Source organism: Amphiura filiformis, chromosome 12 (assembly GCF_039555335.1).
Source record: "Amphiura filiformis chromosome 12, Afil_fr2py, whole genome shotgun sequence".
NCBI lineage: Eukaryota > Metazoa > Echinodermata > Ophiuroidea > Amphilepidida > Amphiuridae > Amphiura > Amphiura filiformis.
In genome coordinates this window covers 14879418-14903798 of record NC_092639.1, presented here as the reverse complement: position 1 = coordinate 14903798, position 24381 = coordinate 14879418, and the positions used below count along the sequence as shown (strand labels likewise).

General features: G+C 36.2%; 1 protein-coding gene across 3 annotated transcripts in view; it reads left to right on the top strand.

Annotated features, from left to right (window-relative positions):
* LOC140165838 (uncharacterized) overlaps positions 1-24381 on the top strand; it is a 42285-nt gene that overhangs the window by 5566 nt on the left and 12338 nt on the right. Inside the window, exons 1-2 of one of the 3 annotated variants that reach the window (XM_072189160.1) lie at positions 921-1177; positions 18466-18606. In XM_072189160.1, the coding sequence (XP_072045261.1) occupies positions 994-1177; positions 18466-18606 (325 nt within the window). In that variant the 5' untranslated portion in view covers positions 921-993. Of the gene's footprint in view, positions 1-920; positions 1178-10847; positions 11134-18465; positions 18607-24381 lie in introns of those variants that run through there. The other 2 variants (XM_072189162.1, XM_072189161.1) reach the window with 2 other exon arrangements.

Genomic DNA, 24381 nt, shown 5'->3' with positions numbered 1-24381 from the left:
TAGTCTTAAGGTTCGCCAGTCCTGAGGGTCGCTAGTCTTAAGGTTCGCTAGTCCTAAGGGTCGCTAGTCCTGAGGGTCGTCTGTCCAAAAGTTCGCTAGTATTATAATAGAATTCTAACGTAAACCTCAACAATAGCCCAAACCCTAATCCTAACCCTAGCTCTTTTATTTTTCGGACTCGAGGCCATATTTTCTGACAAGCAAAGCGTAGGGCCAGCAGTCAGTCCCCGCCTGCATGTGCATGTTTAAAAAATGAACTTCATAATGTGGAACATTAAATAGCAAATGAAACAGACAGACAGTAAAATGAATACACTAATTAATTATACTTTAATTCAACTTTAATTCCAAATTCATTGCCAAACCCAGCGTTGATTAATAAATATAGAGGGCACGCTGCAAATAATATTTCCTTCTATATACCAATTTGATTTACCCGGGGCATTTAAAGGAGGATTTTGTGATCCTAGCATCCTCTTTTTATGACATTTTTCAGTAGATATCCACGAAAAAAGCTTATTTCCAAAATTTTAGTTGATTCCGATTTTGCGTTTGTGAGTTATGCATGATTATGTGTATTACAATGCTCCATAGACAATGTGTTGTAATTTCGTTCTGGTGCACCAGAACGAAATTCAAATTTGGCAATATTTTTGCTAAACGAATTAATCTGCAAGAAATATTTGGTACATAAACATTATGTAGCCAGAGGTATCTAGTGGTGTAAAAATCTCAACTTTTTTGGGAAAAGTGGGGATGAGGCTGTGGATCACGAAATGCCCTTTAATACAATCTCGGTCTGTCTGGTATATCCAAGCCACCCGCCCGACTTAATACGCAAATCAAAAGCTCGTAGTCCTAGCTACCAGACACCACCAGTGAAATAAGTTCAAAAGCGATTTACATGCTTTTATTACTGGTATCATTTCATCGTATTACCACTACACTGGAGTTTGTCATATATCGGAATCATAGCCCTGCACAGACACAATAATGATGTCATCGGATAGGCAGATACAGAGGATGGCAGTTCAAGCCATGTATAATTTCTACGAGAGATTGACTCCACCACCTAACTACCAGTCCTTCATTGCTGGATGGAGAGTGATGGGAAAGTTTGTGGAGAGAATGGATCATTATATATGCGCACAGTTACACAAAAATACAAATCCAAATGGTAGGTGTTGATCAAAATGTTTAGTGTTTTGTGTTTCGGTGGATTTAAAAAAAAAGTGCTGGGTTCAGCAAGATATATGTTTTCATCAGTTTTGTTGTTATTGTGATGCAGGGTTGTGATGTTGTTGGTTTCTTTTGTTTGCTGGTAATTTTAAGTTTTATAAAGAAAATGTAGAATTGTGAGCAAAAAGTTGCTTATGCTCAAGAGAAACGTAATTTTGATGATATTGATAAAAATGACGAGCATACCAAAGATGAAGACACTCATATAGTATTATAGATGATGATAATAACGATGATTTGAATAATAATAATGATACTGATAGAACACTGGGTAAAAAAACCTTTTTGCCCAACATTGGGTAAATTTACCTAACATTGGGTAAAATACCCAACATTGGGTAAATTTACCCAACATTGGGTAAATTTACCTAACATTGAGTAAAATACCCAACATTGGGTAAATTTACCTAACATTGGGTAAATTTACCTAACATTGGGTAAAATACCCAACATTGGGTAAATTTACCTAACATTGGGTAAATTTACCTAACATTGGGTAAATTTACCTAACATTGGGTAAATTTACCTAACATTGGGTAAAATACCCAACATTGGGTAAATTTACCTAACATTGGGTAAAATACCCAACATTGGGTAAATTTACCTAACATTGGGTAAAATACCCAACATTGGGTAAATTTACCCAACATTAAGCAAGTAAAATGGGGACTTTTGGAGCTGCGAACAGTCAAAATCAAGGGTCTTTGTCTTTTTGGTTGGAAATCGCCTGAAAACCCCAGATATATGATGAATGAGCAATTTTGGGGTCTTTTAGAGCTGAAATGATCAAAATCAAGGGTCTTTCGGAGCTCTATTTTGGTCAAATATAGGGGGTCTTTAGGAGCTGCGAAATCCAAAAAGGGGGGTCTTTCCGGGGGAGCCCATATGGTAATTTGTGTTAAGTGCCCCCCCCCCCACCCCGGATAAATAACGAATTCTTTGGTCTAATGATGCCGCTTAACATTTCGCCCTCACTGATTGGTTGAGAGTGCAAGTGCAAATGCAAGTCACAACGCTAACAGCTTAATAAAATTAAAGTTGAACGGAATGCATAAAAATAGCACTAATTATATATAACTGGAGGGAAAGTATGTAAAGCTGCAACCACATTATGTTTAAAAATATAACACAACAAAGATTTGAAATACTATTTGAAACCAACAAAAATTTCGGCCTACAGGCTATAACGACGTGCCTGTGTGTGTAACATTGTCCATTTATTGTACTCGCAGTGTGGGCATTTTACAATTTCTATGCGTTATTTTTATTTTGTTCATTTGTGGAAGCATACCAAACAGCCTTTCACCCAATTTGATTTAAACACCATGCTTGTGTGATGGTGTTTTGGTATATTAAAGTTTACGCTTAAGAGAAGGAGCTAGCGCAATGGGCATTGCTGATGCGCAGTTTCGTCCCTCAAAATATAAAATGAGCATTTTGGCCCAAATTTGACCTCACAGATGAATTTATCAAGTCTTTGCCTGGGTCTTTGCCATTCTAAATATGTATACTTTTATATACTTTAGAATAACAATTTAGCGGTTATGAGGCCCGAAAGTTTCCATAATTCCAGGGTTAAGACCAAAGACCAACCTTAAGGGGGTACTACACCCCTGGCCAATTTTGTGCCTATTTTTGCATTTTTTTCTCAAAATTATAACACATTGGTGACAAGTAAGATATGTATATTATTGGGGCAAGGACTACAACTACTGCACTGAAAATTCAGCAACTCAAGGCAAGCAGTTATTGATTTATTGATCAAATAATGGTTTTCCCTCATTTTCGACTGTAACTCCACAACTGTTGTCAGTGCTGAAATAAAATTTCCAGTGCAGTAGTTGTAGTTCTTGCCCCTATAATATACATATCTTACTTGTCACGAATGCGCTATAATTTTTGAGAAAAATGCAAAAATAGGCACAAAATTGGGCAGGGGTGTAGTACCCCTTAATACAACTTCTTAATTTGCATGAATTTACATAATGATTTGCTTACTAGACAGACTTGCGTATATTACCAATGAATTCCTGAATGTCCTATATCTCGCAATTGGCGTGTTTCAATCACAGGAAATCAGACGGTGACGTAAAGAGTTCATTTCAGGAGTTGTCAGTGCGCATTAGGAGGGCTAAACGGTTGTTATCATTGTAAAACAAGACAGTTACAGGGTTAGGACTTCGGAATTAAGTCTGTACTTACCGGGTTAACAATAATAAAAGTGTTAGCTTTGGCAAATAAAGATACAATTACGCATTTGCTGGTTATTTGCTCTGTAAGAAAATGGTCTTTACGACACAAGAATAAAAGTAAACTATAGTAGCAGAAAATGGGTTTTCAACTTTCGTCACAAGAGTTATGCTACACTCTTATAACACTGGGTAAAAAACCGGTTGGGTAAGGTTTTTTTACCCAACTTGGGCAACATTTTACCAATTACCAAAATTGGGTACCATTTGAACAACCCTCATGGATTGGTTAAAGTTTTTTTAACCAATATTGGGTAAAAATTTACCCAACACTGAAAATAACCAGATGTTGGGTAAAATTTTCCCGATGTTGGGTAAAAACTATACCCAACCGGTTTATTACCCAGTGTTCTAACAGCGTTATTTACTTATAGATTTCTAGATTCTAGAAATCTAGGAAGTAGATTAGCATTGTGATTTGCTTCAATGTTACACACTGCAGTTAATTCCCATCAGGACCCTAGTGTGTCTCCACACAGAGCGACCGTTTAACCTCTTGAGCACTACCTGTCGATCTAACATTATCTCTGATTGGTCAATTACATGATATCTTCATTTTAATCATCAATCAGAATGGAGCTTTGTAAATAATTCACCCCAATTTTGTGTGTGTGGTGAAATTGTTCTAACAACGTTGCTGATTGGTCCAATTGATAATGAAAACTTCTTTTTGACCAATAGGCAGGTAGTTCTCATGGGGTTAAACAAACAAACAAACAAACACATTTAACTATACGTCACAATTAACAAATCCATTATCAGTATACCAGACTTGAGATTTCTTTATCATGTTTATCAAGTCATTAAAATGGTTATAGAGCATCTGATTCGCTATCCGAAGGTCCAGGGTTCAAATCCATGCACAGGCATGTAGGCCTATGTCCGGAGTTTTTTTTAATCTGACTTAACTGCATGTGCATGTTAATGTTCCCATTGTAATTTTATGTTAAAGGGGCGTTTCGTGATCCATAGCCTCACCCCCCCCACTTTTCTCAAAAATAGTTGAGACTTTGTATACCACCGGAAACCCCGGGTTACAAATATTCTTGCATAGATTCATTCGCTCAGAGAACTCCACGTACAACGGCCAAAAAAACCCTGTGATGTTTCTTTCACTTTACCTCGTTATTACATTAAAATTTGATGAAATCGTACGATAGCTTTAAACAAATAAAAAATCACTAATAGGAAAATTTAATTATTACAGTGGGCCCTAGGGCCTATATTCACGGTATTCACAATTGAGACTGCCGATTTTGTGATTCATATTATTTAAAAAAAATCAAGAAATTTTTTAATGTGAACGACAGGACCGCATCTGCAACCCTGGTTCTTAGGCTAAAAATGTCTGACATTTCACTCTCAGGCAGACTGCATTCTGGACTCGAATCAACGATGATTGTATGTAATTTTAAGGTGGTACTACACCCTTGATAAAGTTGTGACTATTTTTGAATTTTTCTCAAAAAATAATAACTACACACTGGTAACAAAACTTATGTAGGCCTATATTATAGGGGCAAGGAATCCACTATACTGGAATTTCAGTGACTCAAGACAAGCGGTACGTTATTTATGATAAGAAAGGAGGTACCGCTAGAATGTATCTCATTTCTTAACATATACCGTGGGTAGGCCTATAATGAACCACTTGTCTTGAATCACTGAAATTTCAGTGAAGTAATTGGATTCCTTGCCCCTATACATAACTTTTGTTACCAGTTTGTATAGATATTTTTTGAGAAAAATGCAAAATCAGTCACAAAATTTATCAGGGGGTGTAGCACCACCTTTAAAGGTTCTTGCATTTCAAGAATAATTGTTCATTATTTAGAATTATGTCCGCCCACAGTTTTGTCGCTAGAGACTTATCACTCTAAGTAAAAAATACTCAATGTTGACTAAGAGGGCGGAACAGAGCAACAAAATGGGTGAAATTGAACTCAAATGTTTGCGAGTACAATTTAATCATCACTGAGTTCAACAACAACAACAACAACAACAAAACACTTATATCCAAAATTCCAGTTGAATTTGTGAGTAACGCATAATTGCATACACTGCAAATAATCATTACTCAACTGGAATTTTGGATATAAGTGTTTTGTTGTTGTTGTTGTTGTTGTTGATATCAATTAAAGTCCCATTCAGCGATCCAGTGATCCAGCGAAAGTGTAAAAAAATATAAAATTTATAAATTGCTTAAAACTGAAGGATACGTCATTCAAATTGTCTTTTGGTATTTTTGAAATGAAAATTGGACAAAAAACGAAGAAAACAGCAGTATTGACAAAGTTGAAGCCCGTTCAAATACACGTAGCTAATTAAATATACTGTCAGTATATAAATTACAGATTCATGTAAACTTCCTTATTTTGTCTTAAATACACAGCTTTCGGCTGAACCACTAGCAGAAAATCTGAATTTGGATGATTTTTACAATCGTCAGGATGAACAAATCACTGAATGGGCCTTTAAATCATACCTGGTACCTTAAAAAGAGGATGCTAAAATCACGAAACGTCCCTTTTTAAGTAATCTGGAAAGGCCTATTTATTATCTAGTATAAACAAATACAACCTAAGGCAAAATTAATATCCGAACTTGAACCTTTGTTTCACCCTGTAATCCTCAGCATGAATACAAATAACCCTCAACTCATTGTCGCCTGTGCAATTGATCGCTGTAATTGAGCGTAATGTTCTCTTACACATCTCACTACATAATTACTTCCATCGAAATATTTCTTTAAATCAAATATTGAAATTCTTGGAGGGTGTTTGGTTAAGTCTGGAGTAATAGAATTATAGAATTATTATCTGATGTACATTTTCCTATAGTCTGAATTTAATACCTGCTCCGTGTGTGGTATGTGATGGGCATGGAGTTCAACGGCTAGGATGCTCACGAATTTATGTAGACTTCTCCGTAGTCCACTTGCCCATTTTGCATATACTCTGGCTATTACATTAAGCATAAAACGCTGATTTGTATTAATTTGTGTGCAATTGATAGATTTTCACATCTGATATTTTCAGTCACCATACTCCCATCTGTTTGTTAGCTTCCCAAGTGTTTTTTACTCGGGCTTTCGCGATCAATTAACTGGTAGATTCCAAAATCATAATTGTTTAGTATTGAAGTGAGAAATTATAATTATACAAGATATTTTGCATTCAATAACTTTTATTGTCACTAATCATCTAATTATATAACCTCTTTATGACCATTTTATTATTGAACACTTTAATTTTAACATGTTTAATAAACATCAGTATAATTTTGAGTTCAACGGAATGCGTTCATCATGATTAAATAATAATAATGTATTTTTTTAAATCAAAATTCGACTATGGCATAGTCTAGAATTTATGCTGTCTTCAGTAGACGAACAATATCGATATTGATTTTTGTTATCATCGTTTCGTCTGTATTAAATTCGTGGCTCAGTTCTCATTATTTGACAACTATTTGGCATAATTCTAATTAATCTGAGAACTTATTAGGGCCTAAGGGATATTAAAGGCTTAATGTACGATTTCCTTCAAATTTTAAATTTGTCATTATATACTCAAAATGCTGAAATAATACTAGTAATAATTATCGGGAATGGTTTCTGTCCATTTTGAGCTGAAATAACGAGGTAAAGTGAAAGAAACACTGCTTGTTATTTTGACCGTTTAACACGCAGTTCTATGGGAGGACATAAAGTCATAATTCTTTGAATTATGACTTAATGTCGAACTTTGCTCTGTTTACCTACAAACACGACAAATGTGGCTGATTCCATTTAGGTGCAAGTTGTGACATGTGTAAACATTACAAATATGCCAAAAAATCAGGTTTGAAAAAAATTAACCAAATTCATATTATAAGATCGTACATTATGACTTTAATAATCTGTATGCATGCTTTATTGTTGTAATCAAGAAATTGTCTTGTACTTATAGCTAATAATATGCTCGTCTTAATTTATAATGATTTAGAGACATTTTAAGGGCATATAGTCGTCGTTGCGTTCGATCAACAACAAAAATAATGATAATAATAAAAACGTGTAAGAAAATAGTAGGCCTACGGAATGGGCTATTCCATTTAAATTCCACACTACCCCTGTGGAAGATTTAGCTAAAGTCTGCCGCAGAGTGAGTATAAGTTTCAAATTGGGTAACTTATATTTGAAATACTCACTCCAGTTGTAACGGATATACAGGGGGAGTAGGGGTTTCAAAATGATTAAATATGTGACCAATTACATTTGAAAAACATACTCCCCCTGTGGACGATATTTCCAAAATCTTCCACAGGGGTAGTGTGGATTTTAAATGGAATAGCCCAATAAACCTATTTCTTGAAGTTCACTCTACTTTTGTGGTAACTGAGATCAAACTACCAAATCTATCCCCACTGGAATCGATGCTATGCCCATATAATTCCTGACACCAAAACTGTCTGGGATATCTTAAGTGTTAAATAACTAATGCCATCGGACCGTAAAATCAAAATGACTCGCTTATAATATCGTATCTTCAAGATTGCATTCCGCGCGTTTAAAGAATTACCCTTACACCTGCTCATGGTAATCGTGCATCTTCGCAATCGGGGTGCAATTGTTACTTAACTCCATGAGAACTACCTGCCTATTGGTCAAAAAGAAGTTTTTATTATCAATTGGACCAATCAGCAACATTGTTAGAACAATTTCACCACGCAAAAAATTTGGGGTGAATTATTTGCAAAGCTCCATTCTGATTGGTGATTAAAATGAAGATATCGTGTAATTGATCAATCAGGGGCAATGTTAGATCGGCAGGTATAGTGCTTGTAAACTACATGACGGGATATGATCTAAGAAGGTCAATCACTCTTATATATATATATATATATAAAAAGGTTGTCTGTCCGATTTGTAGAACACTCAAGAGAAAAGGGTTCTTGAAAATTGAAAGAACCTTTAAATTGTTCTTTCTAGCATTTAGAGAACTTTTTCAGGTCCAAAATTGTTCTTTCTGGCCTTTCCAGAATGATATTGGCTCATCATATGCCTAGAACAAGTTATGGTGTAAGAACCTTATTCATAAAACTATTTGAGGTTCTACATACAGGACTGTTCAAGAACCTTTTTAGGTTTTACTTAGTTAGAACCATTTTGTCTAAGAGTGAAGGAGAAAATGTTGATTATCGAGTTATTATCATCATAAACTTGTCCAGTAATTAAGGATAATCAATACGTGTACTATTATCACGTGAACGGCTCTTTTCAGAGCCACCACGTGTACTATTATCACGTGAACGGCTCTTTTCAGAGCCACCACGTATACTATTATCACGTGAACGGCTCTTTTCAGAGCCAACACGTGCACTATTGCTGAAATCGTACATTGTACTCTTGGTTGTAAAATTATCAACTTTGATATGTATTTGATTGTTGTTTTGCTCCTTATTTTTACCTGGATACACACAAGGTTTTTTTACTTTCTTTCCAAAAATCTTTTTTATCGTGTAATTCTTTCTTTTTTCATTTCTTTTCCATCTTGTTTAATGTTTCCAATCGTTCATCTATTTCTTTGGTTTCGTTTCCGTTCTTTCGATTTCTTTCTTTCTTTACCTTTTCTCTTCCTGGATTTTCTAATTTCCTTTTTTGTATACTTTCCTTTTTCTTTGTATTCATGTTTTATGAAGTTCTTGCTTCCTTCCATCTTGCTTTTTTTTTAAATTTTTCATTCTTTCTTTTTTCTTGATTTTGTTCTCTTTTTAATTACTCTTTGGTGTAAATTTCTATTTCTTTCCCGGTTTAATTTGTCTATTCCATGTTTATAATGTATGTATGTAATACGGATGTAAAATTGAAAATAAATGCTGCATGCTGGCACAAATTGGCATGCCATTATCTTTAAAAAAGCACGTATAGCATGTATATTGCCCGAGGACCTAATGCTTTTAGGCTTGAGGAACGTTCTGCCGACCTGGTTTTGCAAATTGGACAATTTGGTTCTCAACATTTTGTAGTTTGGAAATTGGAGCTCAAAACCAGTGACTGATTCCATTGGGGTCGCTACGATGGGGTCGCGCGACTTCATGTGAAGCAATTATTTTGTCATGGGGAAGAAGACTGCATCCTTCTTCATCTACAATCAGCGCATGTATTTTGTGTTGTGCCAATGGGGTCTCGAGTGGTCTGGTCTTTGGGGGGAGGAGGTGTTCTTCGTGGAAATGAGGGCACGGCGATGTGCGGCAGACTCGGGTGCATTTTCATCCTTTAGTTTAGTTTTGGGGTGCATTTCAGCCAATTTGGTTTATTGATGGCTCTACTTCATGAAAAACGGTTTGAGAAAGGCTGTTTTCCCCATTTTCTCAAAGAGTGTCAATTTTTGTAGCAAAATTTTGCAAAATTCAACATTTGGGCGCTTTCAAATTGAAAATATCATGGAATGTAAATTAAAAAAACAAAAACAAAAAAAACCAGAACAATACAACAACAAAGAAAATTAAAGCAAAAAAGCATTGTTTTACATAATAACGTTATAATAATGTGCCTGTATTCTATCCAATTATTTATGCTCATAGCAGCATGTTACAAATATAATAGAAAATATCGGCTGCTCAGTGCCAGAAGTGGGTAAGTGCAATAGCTGCCCTGTGAACATTTGGTAATTTACACACAGTATATTGTACGGTAGTTCCACATTGCAGCTATAAATGTACTTACCCACTTCTGGCACTGAGCAGTTGATATTAGGCCGCGTAAAATTAATATTTTGGTTCTCGTCCCTCCCTCCTCAATTTCTGGGATTTGTCAGATTTTTTTTTTTTTTATAGATTTTTCAATATTTTTAGACTTTTGAATGATTTATGAAATCTTCATACATATAAATATGTTTATTAGAGAACAAGCATCACTTCCAAGTCTTTTTGTGGTAATCTAAAAGGTTTATCCCTAAAAATACAAAAAAAAAAAAAAAAAAAAGGGCCTCATCGTTTCCTCGAGCACTGTTGGAGAAGACCGAAAACTACTGACAATGCTAATTTTACATTGAAAAAAAAACCAAAAAAAAAAAAACCTCCCTCCTCATCAATTCATGAAAATCCTCTGGACGAGAACCAAAACATTAATTTTATACGGCCTTACCAGGCAATTAACTCATTATACCACCAATTAATAGAAATGAAATAAACCTTGGTTTTCCAGCAACTTGTACTTACCGTATGCGGCATTGATTCATATAATTAGTAACAATAATTATAGTGAAGCAAAATGTGGTGGGTATAAATGCAAAATTATAGATTTATCAGCTCTGATAGGGCGCTGCACTTTCCTAGTGTACATAATGAGGGAGGAAGAGCATGAGTAAATCGCCTTCGCTATCCTTGCACCCCAAACCAGGTCACGCACGACATTAAGTCAGCCGCAGTTTAAACAAACCATCATTTGGAATACCTGGATCGTGAAGAACTACTGATAATTTTTGATCTAAAACCATGGCTTCTAAACCAGAAATCAATACGGTGTTTAACTTTTATCAAACGTTGAATCCAGCGCCAAACTATGAGACATTTTTAGACGGATGGCATAAGATGAGCAAATTTGTTGATAACTTGGATCATTATTTGTGTACACAACTGTATAAGAACACTGACCAGGCGGGTAAGAGTGCATGCTTTGCTGATGATGATGTTAACCTGTGCACATGTAGCAAAACATATTGTACTAACCTTTTATTGAAATGTTACCATTATTGGAACAAAAATCTTTCAAAGTTGTGTTGAACTGAACCATCTCTTATTTGAAAATGCTATCAAATGACGATGTATAATTCGATAATGTGCTTGCGTGCTATCTTCAGTAGATAGCACGTGGGATTGACCTCAAAATGCTCCTCAAATTTAGTGCATTTTAGTTTCTACATTTCGTATGAAGCAATATATCAAACGTTAATGAAAGTATAATGTCACATGTTTCGCAAGCCAAACAAACGTGCTTGCGGCTTAAAATATTCCAAACTAGTACAAACATATGATTTTTTTTTGGTGGCGGCGTGTTGTATATTTCAATATACTGTAAAATGATTAGTTAATATAATATGGTAGTGAATCTATGTTGTCTTCACTATCACGGTATGAGGTCTAGGTACTGTTACCGTAAATGAATTTGCCCTCGATTTGATGGTCTCTCGTGAATGTATGGCGTCGTCGACACGGAGCTGAATGAAGAGGATACTTGAATACACTGTTTAAAAAAAAGGGTCAAGATTCCCAAATCACATATACTGATCGTTTGCGTAAATCCTTGGGAAACGTTGGTATTATGTGGCCCCACTTTTTGGCAAAATAAGCGATTTTTTGTTCTTTTCAGCCTTTATTTGACAATTTAGGCCAAATACTCTCCACCTACCCCACTTTTCAAGACGGATTAACGCCACTGGTGTTGATGTCCTTACACTATAGGATCCACAACATGCGCATCTATCAGCACACAGTTCTTTAACCCCAATACATTTGTACATTCATTGAATGACCTTTGAAACTTTGGGTACAAAAACTCATACTCTGCAACTTGAGGTCAATTTTTGCACTATGATTGTTTAATTGAGAATATTGGACTATGCCATTGAGATGAAGCTATTGTGGTCCATGTGTTAGTACACAGTTTTCGTATAATATTGTACATGCTTTGGAGTAAATGTTGCTCTGTTGGTTAATGGTTGAGTATCCAAAAGTTGGGTAAACTTTAACCTTACTACAAATAATTATGACTCAACTCTTGAGTATAGGAACGGAGCAACAAAATGAGTGAGTTTAACTCAATGTTGATTATATTGTACTCATACCATTGAGTAAAATAATCAATATTGAGTTGCATTTGATACATTTGGTTTCTTTGTTCCCTTTTTACTCAACATTGAGTAATTTTTACTCTTTTTTATTTACCATGTTTACAGTAATTGATATTTTTAACAGTGTAGCTTGATCTACTTAGACTAGACAATAGAATCCAGTTTCTCTGCTATAGACTAAGGCTAGACGAAATGTAATAATTGTCATTAATGTGTTCGGAAACATAATCAGTCAACTCCGTTCTTACTTTTACAATTTCGGAAAGATGAGCTTAATTAATACGTCACTTAGTAAACTCATTATGAGTTTATGTCTGTTACAAAAACGAGGATCAAACGCACACAGATGTAGAATGCTTCTTTATTTGGTCTTCTTAAAGGGGCATTTCGTGATCCACAGCCTCATCCACCCACTTTTCCCAAAAAAAGTTGAGATTTTTACACCACTGGATACCTCTGGCTACAAAATGTTTATGTACCAAATATTTCTTGCAGATTAATTCGTTTAGCAAAAATATCGCCAAATTTGAATTTCGTTCTGGTGCACCAGAACGAAATTACAACACATTGTCTATGGAGCAGTGTAATACACATAATCATGCATAACTCGCAAACGCAAAATCGGAATCAACTGAAATTTTGGAAATAAGCTTTTTCGTGGATATCTACTGAAAAATGTCATAAAAAGAGGATGCTAGGATCACGAAATCCTCCTTTAAAATTATTTTGAGAGTTGAGATATAATTTTTTGCGTACAAAATTTACATATTATAATATATATTTTAAAAAAAGAATATGAATGTTTAAACGCAATGCTTATAAAATTCTCTTGCATAATCTAATCAAATGCATTGCAACTGAATTCCCCTCGCTCGACACAAATTATAATAATCAATGAAATCTTGCCTCAGTAGATTTAATCCGAGACACAAATTAGTATTCGCTTCATGCTCCTGTAAACTTGATGCCATGTAATACTGAGCACTTACGAGGGTCATTCAAAATGTTATGCCTCGAGCCTCAGAAATACAGTTTTGTCATCTCACATTCTTGTATATAAGACTCGCCAATTACAAAAATAATTAGATTACCTAAAACCGATTTTAGAAGCGGTCGTTTAAATAAAATAAAAAAAATGTAGATATTTATATAGCACTTTATGCCGTAAACAGCCTCAAAGCGCTTTACATTTATTCCGCCGTTATTAGAATATGTCGGAACCACGTTTGCTGCCTACAAATGGCGCAGGGTTCATCAGTACAACTAATGTGACTACCCCTAACAGCTTCCCATTGCATCTGGGTGGGGTGAAGCAAGCGAGACAAAGCGCCTTGCCCAAGGGCGCAACACGGTGGCGGGACGGGGACTCGAACCCACGCACGTAAAGCAAGCTTTCAGATTATGAAAAAAAAAGCGTATGCATTTAACTTGTAGAGCATGCATTCCATATTTATTTGCTCTTGCTAAAAACAAAATATTTGTTTGGGTGATTGGGTGAACATGCATGGGAAGCAGATCTATTTTATTGTTTCGTTGTTTTCGATGTATTTCTGTATACATTTTATGCATTCAAAAAGTTAAATCATGCTATGCATATGTTTCTGCTTAAAGGTATTTTCGAAGTCTATGACTCAAATATAATGCAAAGATATGAGTGTGGGTGCAGCTTTTGACTGACCCTTTACAGAACGCATACATTACCTATGAGTGTCACTTTGAAGACATAGGTGCCTGGGCTCAAAATGGTCAATACAGGGATATTATTTCTAAAAGGAACGTCTGTAGAGTCCTAACACCGAAGTGACCTATTCTTTAATGTGAAACGTATAGAAAACACTGAAAACGTTTAAAAAAGAGTTGAGAAAACATTTATTTAGTGGTGCTTTAGATGCAAAGAAACCCAAAAGGGCAGGAGTAAGTCTACTTTTGCCACTCTAAACATTTGTAAGGCACGAGCGTAATATTATCATATTTGTCAAAATACCAAAGAGTGTTATCTACTGAATATAGCATGTCTGAGCCTGCTATCTACAGGTACTGAAGACAGCATACCACAGACTGATATCTACTGAAGATAGCATACCTGAGACTGCTATATACTGAAGATAGCATATCAGAGACTGCTATCTACTGAAGATAGCATACCAGAGACTGCTATTTGCTGAAGATAGCATACCAGAGACTGCTATCTACTGAAGATAGCATACCTGACATTGTTATCTACTGTTAAGATAGCATACCAGAGACTTGGAAATATCATACCTGAGACTGCTATCTACTGAAGATAGCATACCAGACACTTCTATCTACTTAAGATATCATACTTGAGACTGCTATCTACTAGATATAGCACATGCTATCTACTGAAGATAGCATACCAGAGACTGCTATCTACTGAAGATAGCATACCAGAGACTGCTATCTACTGAAGATAGCATACCAGAGACTGCTATCTACTGAAGACAGCATACAAGACACTTCTATCTACTTAAGATATCATACTTGAGACTGCTATCTACTAGATATAGCACATGCTATCTACTGAAGATAGCATACCTGAGACTGCTATCTACTGAAGATAGCATACCAGACACTTCTATCTACTTAAGATATCATACTTGAGACTGCTATCTACTAGATATAGCACATGCTATCTACTGAAGATAGCATATCAGAGACTGCTATCTACTGAAGATAGCATACCAGATACTGTTATCTATTGAAGATAGCATACCAGAGACTGCTATCTACTGAAGATAGCATACCAGATACTGCTATCTACTGAAGATAGCATACCAGAGACTGCTATCTACTGAAGATAGCATACCAGAGACTGCTATCTACTGAAGATAGCATACCAGCGACTGCTATCTACTGAAGATAGCATACCAGACACTTCTATCTACTTAAGATATCATACTTGAGACTGCTATCTACTAGATATAGCACATGCTATCTACTGAAGATAGCATATCAGAGACTGCTATCTACTGAAGATAGCATACAAGAGAATGCTATCTCCTGAAGATAGCATATCAGAGACTGCTATCTACTGAAGATAGCATACTTGACACTGTTTTCTACTGTTAAGATAGCATACCAGAGACTTGGAAATATCATACCAGACACAACTATCTACTGAAGATAGCATATCTGAGACTGCTATCTACCGAAGATAACATATCTGAGAATTCTATCTACTGAAGATAGCATACCTGAGACTGCTATGTACTGAAGATAGCATACCTGAGACTGTTTTCTACTGAAGATAGCATATCAGAGACTTGGAAATAGCATACCAGAGACAGCTATCTACTGAAGATAACATACCTGAGACTGCTATCTACTAAAGATAACATACCGGAGAATGCTAGCTACTGAAGATAGCATACCTGAGACTGATATCTACTGACGATAGCATGCCACAGACTGCTAGATACTGAAGATAGCATACCTGAGACTGATATCTACTGAATATAGCACCAGAGACAGACTGATATCTACTGAAGATAACATACCAGAGACTGCTATCTACCTCAAGAGCCGCACAAATCGTGTCAGTATCTCTGGCACCCTTTCGGATGAGCAATCTGTGGATTTTGGGGTTCCTCAGGGCTCAGTCGTGGGTCCCCTCATATTTACTTTTTACACTAAACCTGTCGCTGATATCATAACTCATCATCATTTGAGATACCACGTATATGCAGATGATACACAGCTTTATACTGCCTTTGATCCTTCTGTTCCTGGAAGTTCTGATCTAGCTTTATCCAGATTGTCTGCTAGTTCCAGTAACTGTAACTCGTCGTACCTAGAGTTACAGTTCACTCTATTATTATCTTTTCCACAAATAAGAAACATCACATTATGTGGGCTCATTTTGGGCTCTAAGGGTGCAGCTGAGGAACTCTCTCAAGGACAGTTTGGGCATGCACTGACGATTTTAATCCCATTGTACCAGGGTGTGGGCGTGCTTGGATGATTTAATCCCACTGTGCTAGTCTATACTCCCAAAGTTGAGGTAATTGATCAACATTGATCTCATCTTTTGGGTGGGTTCAAAATTCCCAGGGTTGGCAAAACCTGCAATCTTCATGGGAGTAATTTACTTAGTGCAAAAGTGGTCAAAATATTGCTCTGCAAAATGTCTTGATTTTCATGATTTGGATTTATCATATTGAGCAGCATTCTACTTGTGATGTTTCTACACTGTGTAGAGAGAGTCTACAGCATCTCTGAGGTAAAACTGACAAATACAAGGTATATTTCTTGATGCTTGAAGTTTGGATTTCTTAAACGTACAGTGCATCCCTATGTACCGCTGCAAGACTTCAGGTCAGTAGATGTCATTATGTTAAATGATAAAGACTGAAGTCTTGCTGGCAGGACTAGATTGTCTGCATGTATCTCAGATATCAAGAAGTGGATGACAATCAATAAACTCAAGTTGAATGATCAAAAAACTGAATTCTTTGCTGCTGCATCCCCTCGTGCCATTAACTCTATTTCGAATGTTACGCTTCATTTGAGCAGCTCAGTCATCATCGAGCCTTCCAATTCCATCCGGAATCTGGGAATCATATTTGATCCCACCATGTCTATGCGTGACCACATTACCACTCTCACAAAGTCTGTCAATTTCCATCTTCGTAATCTTTACCGCATCCGTAAATTCATTGACCAGGATACCTGTCACCATGCTGTTCGCTCTCTCATACTGTCATGGTCCCGACTTGATTATGGCAATGCAATCCTCTATGGTATCACTCAAGGTGAAAGAAACAGACTGCAGAAGCTGCAAAATCGTGCTGTGCGTTTGATTTTCTCTGTCCCTCGCTCAACTGGTACCTCCAACCTTCTCATTCAATTGCATTGGCTTCCAATCCAGGACCGAATTCTTTTTAAACTTCTGCTTTATGTTTTCAAGCGCTCTCAGGGCCGTGCCCCTAATTATCTTTGTGAGCTTCTTTCAGCCTATGCTCCCGGAAGAGAAGGATATCTTCTTCTGATAAGACTCTGCTTAGTCAGCCTAGGGCACATATAGGATCTGGTTTAAATACCTTCTCTGTCTCTGGCCCGAGGGAATGGAACAAACTCCCTAAAGCCATTAGGGAGTCTCCATCAATTCCAGTTTTCAGGAAGAAACTGAAAACTCACCTTTTCAGTTAGCTTCTTTCTTGTTCCGCTGTGTTTCTTTTTTTTCCCCATCCTTTCTCTCCTTGTTCAGCGCTTTGATAAATTTTAAAGGCGCTTTATAAATACCTTTATGTATGTATGTATGTATCTACTAAAGATAACATACCGGAGAATGCTAGCTACTGAAGATAGCATACCTGAGACTGATATCTACTGACGATAGCATGTCACAGACTGCTATATACTGAAGTTGGCATACCTGAGATCTACTTGAAATATAATACCCGTGACAGCTATCTACTGAAGATTGCATATATCTATCTACTTAAGATAGCATATTTGAGACTGCAATCTACTGAATATAGCATATCTGAGACCACTATCTACTGAATATAGCATATCTGAGACCACTATCTACTGAATATAGCATATCTGAGACTGCTATATATAGCATACATGAGACTGTTATCTACTGAAGATTGCATGTCTGAGACAGTATCTACTGAAGATAGCATACCTGAGACTGCTATCTACTGAAGATAGCATAGTTGAGATTGCTATCTACTGAAGATAGCAGACCTGAGACTGCTATCTCCTAAAGATAGCATACTTGAGATTGCTATCTACTGAAGATAGCATACCTGATACTGCTATCTACTGAAGATAGTATACCAGATACTTCTATCTACTAAAGATAGCATAGGCCTACAAAAGGCTGCTATTTGTCTCGGAGAAAATGAACAATTTAATTTGTCGTATTTTAAAGGCATTTGTTGACAGAGCATGATTAACGCTATAAATTAGTAAAAGTATTTCATTATGTCAAAGGAAGGTAAGTTTCGAGCATCTCAAGCTTATTTGAGTTTGAGTCGGGAAAGAGAAAACCGCAACCCGCATTGGAGTTTAAACTCTTCGTAAGCTCCAAGATTTGACAGAACGCGAGAATTGATCATTTCTGACGTGTCTGATATTTTTTACTTTTCTTTCTGTGCTTTTACCTAATGCAGAACGTTTTCCATACGTCAATTTTGCCATATTCCAAGGATCCGACCACAAAGTAATGGATGATTTTATCAACCCGGGACCAGAGTTAATGGCAGCTTTAATCGATGCACATGGCCCACCAGGACACCAAGTTAACTTCCCAGGTATGTGATACAACCGATTCATCCGGATAAGGGGGGGTCTGATATCAAAGTACCTGTCATTAACCAGCAAACACAAAACGTTTTACAGAAAACGTTTAAAAGTCAAGTTATATGGAGGGTATATTTAATATATAATATAAAACGTTGTAATCAACTTTAGAAAACATAAATTTGCAGCATGGTCACTGAGTAGGCGAGTCACGCGGCTCGGTTGCTCCACTATTTCTGTTCATTTTACCCATTCCCCCTCGGATTTGAGAGCTACTTTTCCAAGATGAATAATAACCAAGGTTCAGGGAAGCAGAAGAGACCAGGAACACCTGGAGGAGCTCAAGGAACAACAAGAAAAAGCAGGCTAAAAACTGGACTTTGCGTCGACAACGCAGGAGTTAAGCTTAAGCAGCCATGCTAATTCCAAGTCACAAGCAGACGGCGGCGGCGCTGTGCATGAACAACAACCACAATGGTTTACAGCATACGAGCAAAGGTTGGAGGATCGTTTTAAATCTTTGTATTTGAAGATCAAGCTGGAAGTTAGTGAAGCCCTGGATTTTCACAATGAAGCATGTGATTCCAAAGTGAAGGAGTTGCAATCAGAGATAGATAAGTGTTGGGACAAAATAGATGATTTAGAAAACCGTGCTCGTCGTAATAACATTGTGCTGTTTAATATCCCAGAAGGTTCTGAAGCAAATCCAAGCAACTGCATTGACTTTGTGAACAATTTGATCACAGAATTCATCGACCCCAATATTCCAGAAGGATCAGTTGATATTCAGCGAGCGCATCGTACGCCGACTGGACCTCCTAGACCAGGTCAGATCAAGCCCAGACCCATTCATGTATATTTCAACCAATTTTCTCAGAAAGAAATGGTTCGCAAGGCAGCAATTCCAGCTTTCAAAGCAACAAAGTATAAGAACTGCAAACTCTTTGTGGCTGAGGACATAAGCAAGCGTCTCCAGAATAAGAGAAAGGAAATGTTACCTACCTTCAAGAAGCTTCGTGAGGAGGGCAAAAGACCCTTCTTTTCCTACCCGGCCATCCTGAAATATTGGGAAAACGGCGCTGTCAAAGTCTTCAAGATCACACCAGATGTGAATCCTTTCAGTCGTCAGAATACCCCATTGAGGTCTCAGCAACCAGCACTTTAGTCTAACTTTCAAATTCAAGAACTTGAACTTTCTTCAGTGACATTTGGTTGCATATTTGCTTTCATCCAAATATCTTCATTTTGGCAAAACACTTTCATTATCCAGCTTCAGTTTTAAGCGGACATTTTGTGTCTTCTTGCCAGTTTTCTTTGGAAAAAATATGTATGAAATTGAAGTTTAAAAGTTTAAAATTCAAGTCCAACTCTTAAAAAAATTATTAGGCCATTTTCTTTGGACTTGAACCATTTTGTGAAAAAGGACACTTATATGACGTTATTAAGTATACTGTTTCTCATGTTTGTTCCCTTTTGCGGGAATTTAGGTGGCACAAACATTCATGTTTTCAAGCCAATTGAGCTTTTTATTATCTCTTCACGTGCTGCAATGTTTCTATCTTCTGCATGTTTGCTGTTTGTTCTCAAAAGAATCGATCCTATTCCTTTCCGAGGGAATTATGGAGGCATTATATCAATAGACTTTTAATTGACTTTGAACTTTATGCCTCAAACTTTGCATTTTTAATGTGGAGTAGCCACATGCCACTCCTTTTGATCAGTGATACCTGTCGGTTGGAACTGTGATAAAACTTGAGGTTCCACCCCATGATGTGGTTTTCTGTGACAATTTTGTATTTGTGTTTGTTTTTGTTTGTGTGTGTGGTGGTCTGTTTTAGTGTTTTGTTTTCATGTTTCATGTTGTGCTCATATTTCATGTCTTGTTTTTATTATCTTGATCTTGCCATGATATTTAAATCTTTAATGATCTTTTTGTAACTTGTTTCTTTTTTTTATATTCCCCAGATATGGCTTTAAAGTTTAGTACTTTTAATTGCAGAGGGCTTCAAGATAATTTTAAACGTAAGAAAATTTTCAGTTATTTTCATAAACGTAATGATGATATTATTTTTCTACAGGAGACCCACTCTTCCGTGAATGATGAAAACTGGTGGTCTACCCAATGGGGCGGTCACTCATGGCTGTGCAGCTTTGCTTCTAACAGTAGAGGTGTTGGGATTTTAATCAAGTCTTCTGTTTCTGTGACTACAAATGCGGTTATTAAAGATCCTGATGGTAGATACTTAATTCTTGATGTTTTGTTAAATGGTTTACATTTAATTTTAGTAAATGTTTATGCTCCCAATAAGGATGACCCTGATTTTTTTCCTGATCTTTTTTCCTTACTTGATAATATGGATTCTTCTAGTTTTCTTGTTGCCGGTGATTTAAACATTGCTTTAGGTCCCCTGGATTATCAAGGTTCTCTCACAAATCATTCTAATATTAATTCAAGAAATGCTCTTGAAGCTTTAATGGATGAATTTAATCTAGTCGATATTTGGAGGTCTGAACACCTCAACACCAGGAGTTATACCAGGCACCAGAAACACCCTGTTGTGCTTTCCAGACTTGATTACATTCTTGCTTCCAGTAACCTGGCAAACAATGTTAAATCATCTAATATCATTTCTGGTGTTAGCTCTGATCACTCGATTGTTACAGCTAAAATTTCAACTGATGTCCATGCAAGAGGAAAGGGCTATTGGAAATGTAACTGCTATTATTTGAGACATGACTCAGATTTTGTTGATTTTATTAAATCAAAAATTACTGAGTTTAAAAATATCCATAGTCAATCTCCTGCAAACCCAAACATCATTTGGGACAGTTTGAAATGTGTCATTACAGGCCATTGTATTGAATATAGCAGCAGAAAGAAAAAGGAACGAAATCAAGTAAAGTCTAATCTTCTAAAAGAAATTGACAAAGTGAGAAAGGACATTTCTGAATTTTCTAATATCAATAATGATGTTAGTCTTGATGTCTTGGTTGAACGACTTAGTTCTCTGGAAAGTGATTTAAATAATATTATTGATCAAGAGACTGCTGGGCTAGTTGTCAGATCTAGATTAAAGTGGGTTGAGCATGGTGAAAAGAGTACCAGATATTTCTGCAATCTTGAGAAGCGCTCCTCAGAGAAAAAGGTCATCCGGAATCTTATGAAGGAAAACGGTACCATTCAAACTGATCCTGTTAACATTTTGAAAGACCTTCATGGTTTTATGATGATCTTTATACTTCTCGCTCTACTACAGCATCAGACCAAGCTGCAAGTACTTTTCTTGATCAGCTTGAAATTCCTCAGCTGTCTGAAGAAAGTAAAGAGAATTTGAATAGACCTGTTACAAAAGCTGAACTGCTTTTGAATTTGAAATCTTTGTGCCATAACAAAGCACCAGGTTTAGATGGCCTCCCAGTGGAGTTTTACATCGTCTTTTTAATGATATTGCTGATATGTTAATTGCATCTTTTAATTTTTCCTTTGAACAAGGCCTTTTGTCTCTTTCCCAAAGAAATGGTGTTGTTACTTTGCTTCCTAAAAAGGACCGTGATCCTATTTTTGTTAAAAATTACCGTCCTATTTCCTTATTGACGACTGATTATAAGCTTATTGCAAAGACCATGGCTAATCGTCTCAAACTTGTTCTTCAGGATCTTATTCATGATGATCAAACTGGTTTCATGAAGGGTAGGAATATTGGTTGTAACATTCGTAACATTATTGATTTGATTGAATATTCCGATATGAATAATATCCCAGGGTCTATTGTCTTGTTAGATATAGAAAAGGCTTTCGACAGCGTTGAACACAGTTTCTTATTTCAGGTTTTAAGTCGGTTTAATCTTGGGGATAATTTTATTCAGTGGGTCAAAACTTTTTACAATTGCCGGAAAAGTTATGTTATCAATAATGGTTTTCTCAGCAATCCTATTGACATGTCTCGTGGAATTTTTCAAGGCTGTCCTATTTCACCCTTTTTGTTCCTTTTGCCATTGAAATTTTGGCTATCGCAGTTCGCAGTAATGAAAAATAAAAAGGTCTTAAAGTGGGTAACATAGAAAAGAAGATTAATTTGCTGGCTGATGATACCACTTGTTTCTTACAAGGATTTGGAATCTTTCCAAATTCTCTTCAACATCCTTGATAAATTTGCTTCCTTTTCAGGTTGCAAAATCAATATGTCAAAATCTGAGGCCATTCATATTGGCAGCTTAAAAGGTTCTGATTTCCATCCCTTTGAAGATATTGGGCTGAAGTGGAAGACAAACACCTTTAAAACCTTAGGTGTTAATTTTTCTCTTAATACACATGCTCTTTTTTGAGCTCAACTTTACCCCTAAACTTCATCAAATTGAGCAAACACTCAATTGCTGGAGGAGTAGATATTTATCTCTCTTGGGCAAAGTTACAGTTGTAAAATCCCTGTTGTTACCCCAGCTCTTGTATCTCTTTTCTGTTCTTTGTATAAACATTCCAAAAAGTTTTTTCAAGAAACTGAATAGTATGTTTTATAAATTCATTTGGAATGGAGGGAATGACAGAGTTAAGAGGGATGTCATGTGTAATGATTATGATAATGGTGGTCTTCGGATGATTGACCTTCTTGTGTTCTCACAGGCTCAAAAATTTGTGTGGGTTAAGCAGCTGCTTGATCCTAATTATTCTAGTTTTTGGAAATCCCTTGAACTTTCTGTTTTATCTTCTTTTTATCCAGATTATACTGTCTTGTTGAAGACAGATGCTCCAGATTGTGTTTTAAATACCCTGTCAAATTGTCAGCTAATTGAGACTATCAAATTATGGTATTTATACAAATGCAAGATGAAGGAAAAATTAAACTGGTCCGATTTCCATCTCCAGGACCCAATTTGGTGGAACAAAGATGTTCGGTTAAAAACAAAAAAGTTTTTCTTTTACCCTACTTGGGATGAAAAAGGGATCCATTGCATTTCAGATCTTTATATGGGTCACAATTTAGTTAAAACCTTTGAAGATTTGGTTTTAGAATTTGATATTTCCATTAAAGACAGGAGAAAATACAATTATTTAATGAATGGGATTTATTTGGATTGGTTCCAGAACCCTAAGAACATTCAAGAAAACATTTTTGATACTATTTCTGCTTCGCTTTTAGATGCAGAGAAGGTTTCAAAACATGCCTACTCAACTCTTAGGAACCAAGCCACTGTTGAAGCTGAAAACAAATGGGTTGATTGTCTCGATGTGTTTGATGAAATTGAATGGAACTGTGTGCATAGTAGCAATTTTAAATGTACTATTGAAACCCAGTTACGCTCTTTTTATTTTAAAGTTTTTCATAGGGCAATTTGTACAAATAATTTTCTTCACAGAATTGGTAGGGTGGATTCACCCAATTGTTACTTTTGTAATGAATTGCCCGAAACAATTTTGCATTTATTTTGTGAATGCAAGAATGTGTCTCCCATGTGGGATGAACTATGTTTTTATATTAACAGTGTCACTGGGGATTCTTTTTACATTTTCCAAATTTGATAAAATGTTTGGTATCAGGATACCTCAGAACATGACCTTTGTATTAATTTCCTTTTTCTGTGCCTTAAATTTTACATTCATAAGTGCAGATTTAAACAGACTAACCTTAGTTTCAATGCCTTTCTGAATATGGTCAAATTGAAGCAGAAAATTGAGTATAAAATTGCTGAAAGTAAAGGTAAACTGCGGCTCCATTTCAAAAAATGGACCATTGATCTTGAAGCATCTTAAATTGTTGTCCTTTTCTTCAATTATTTTCAAACTGATT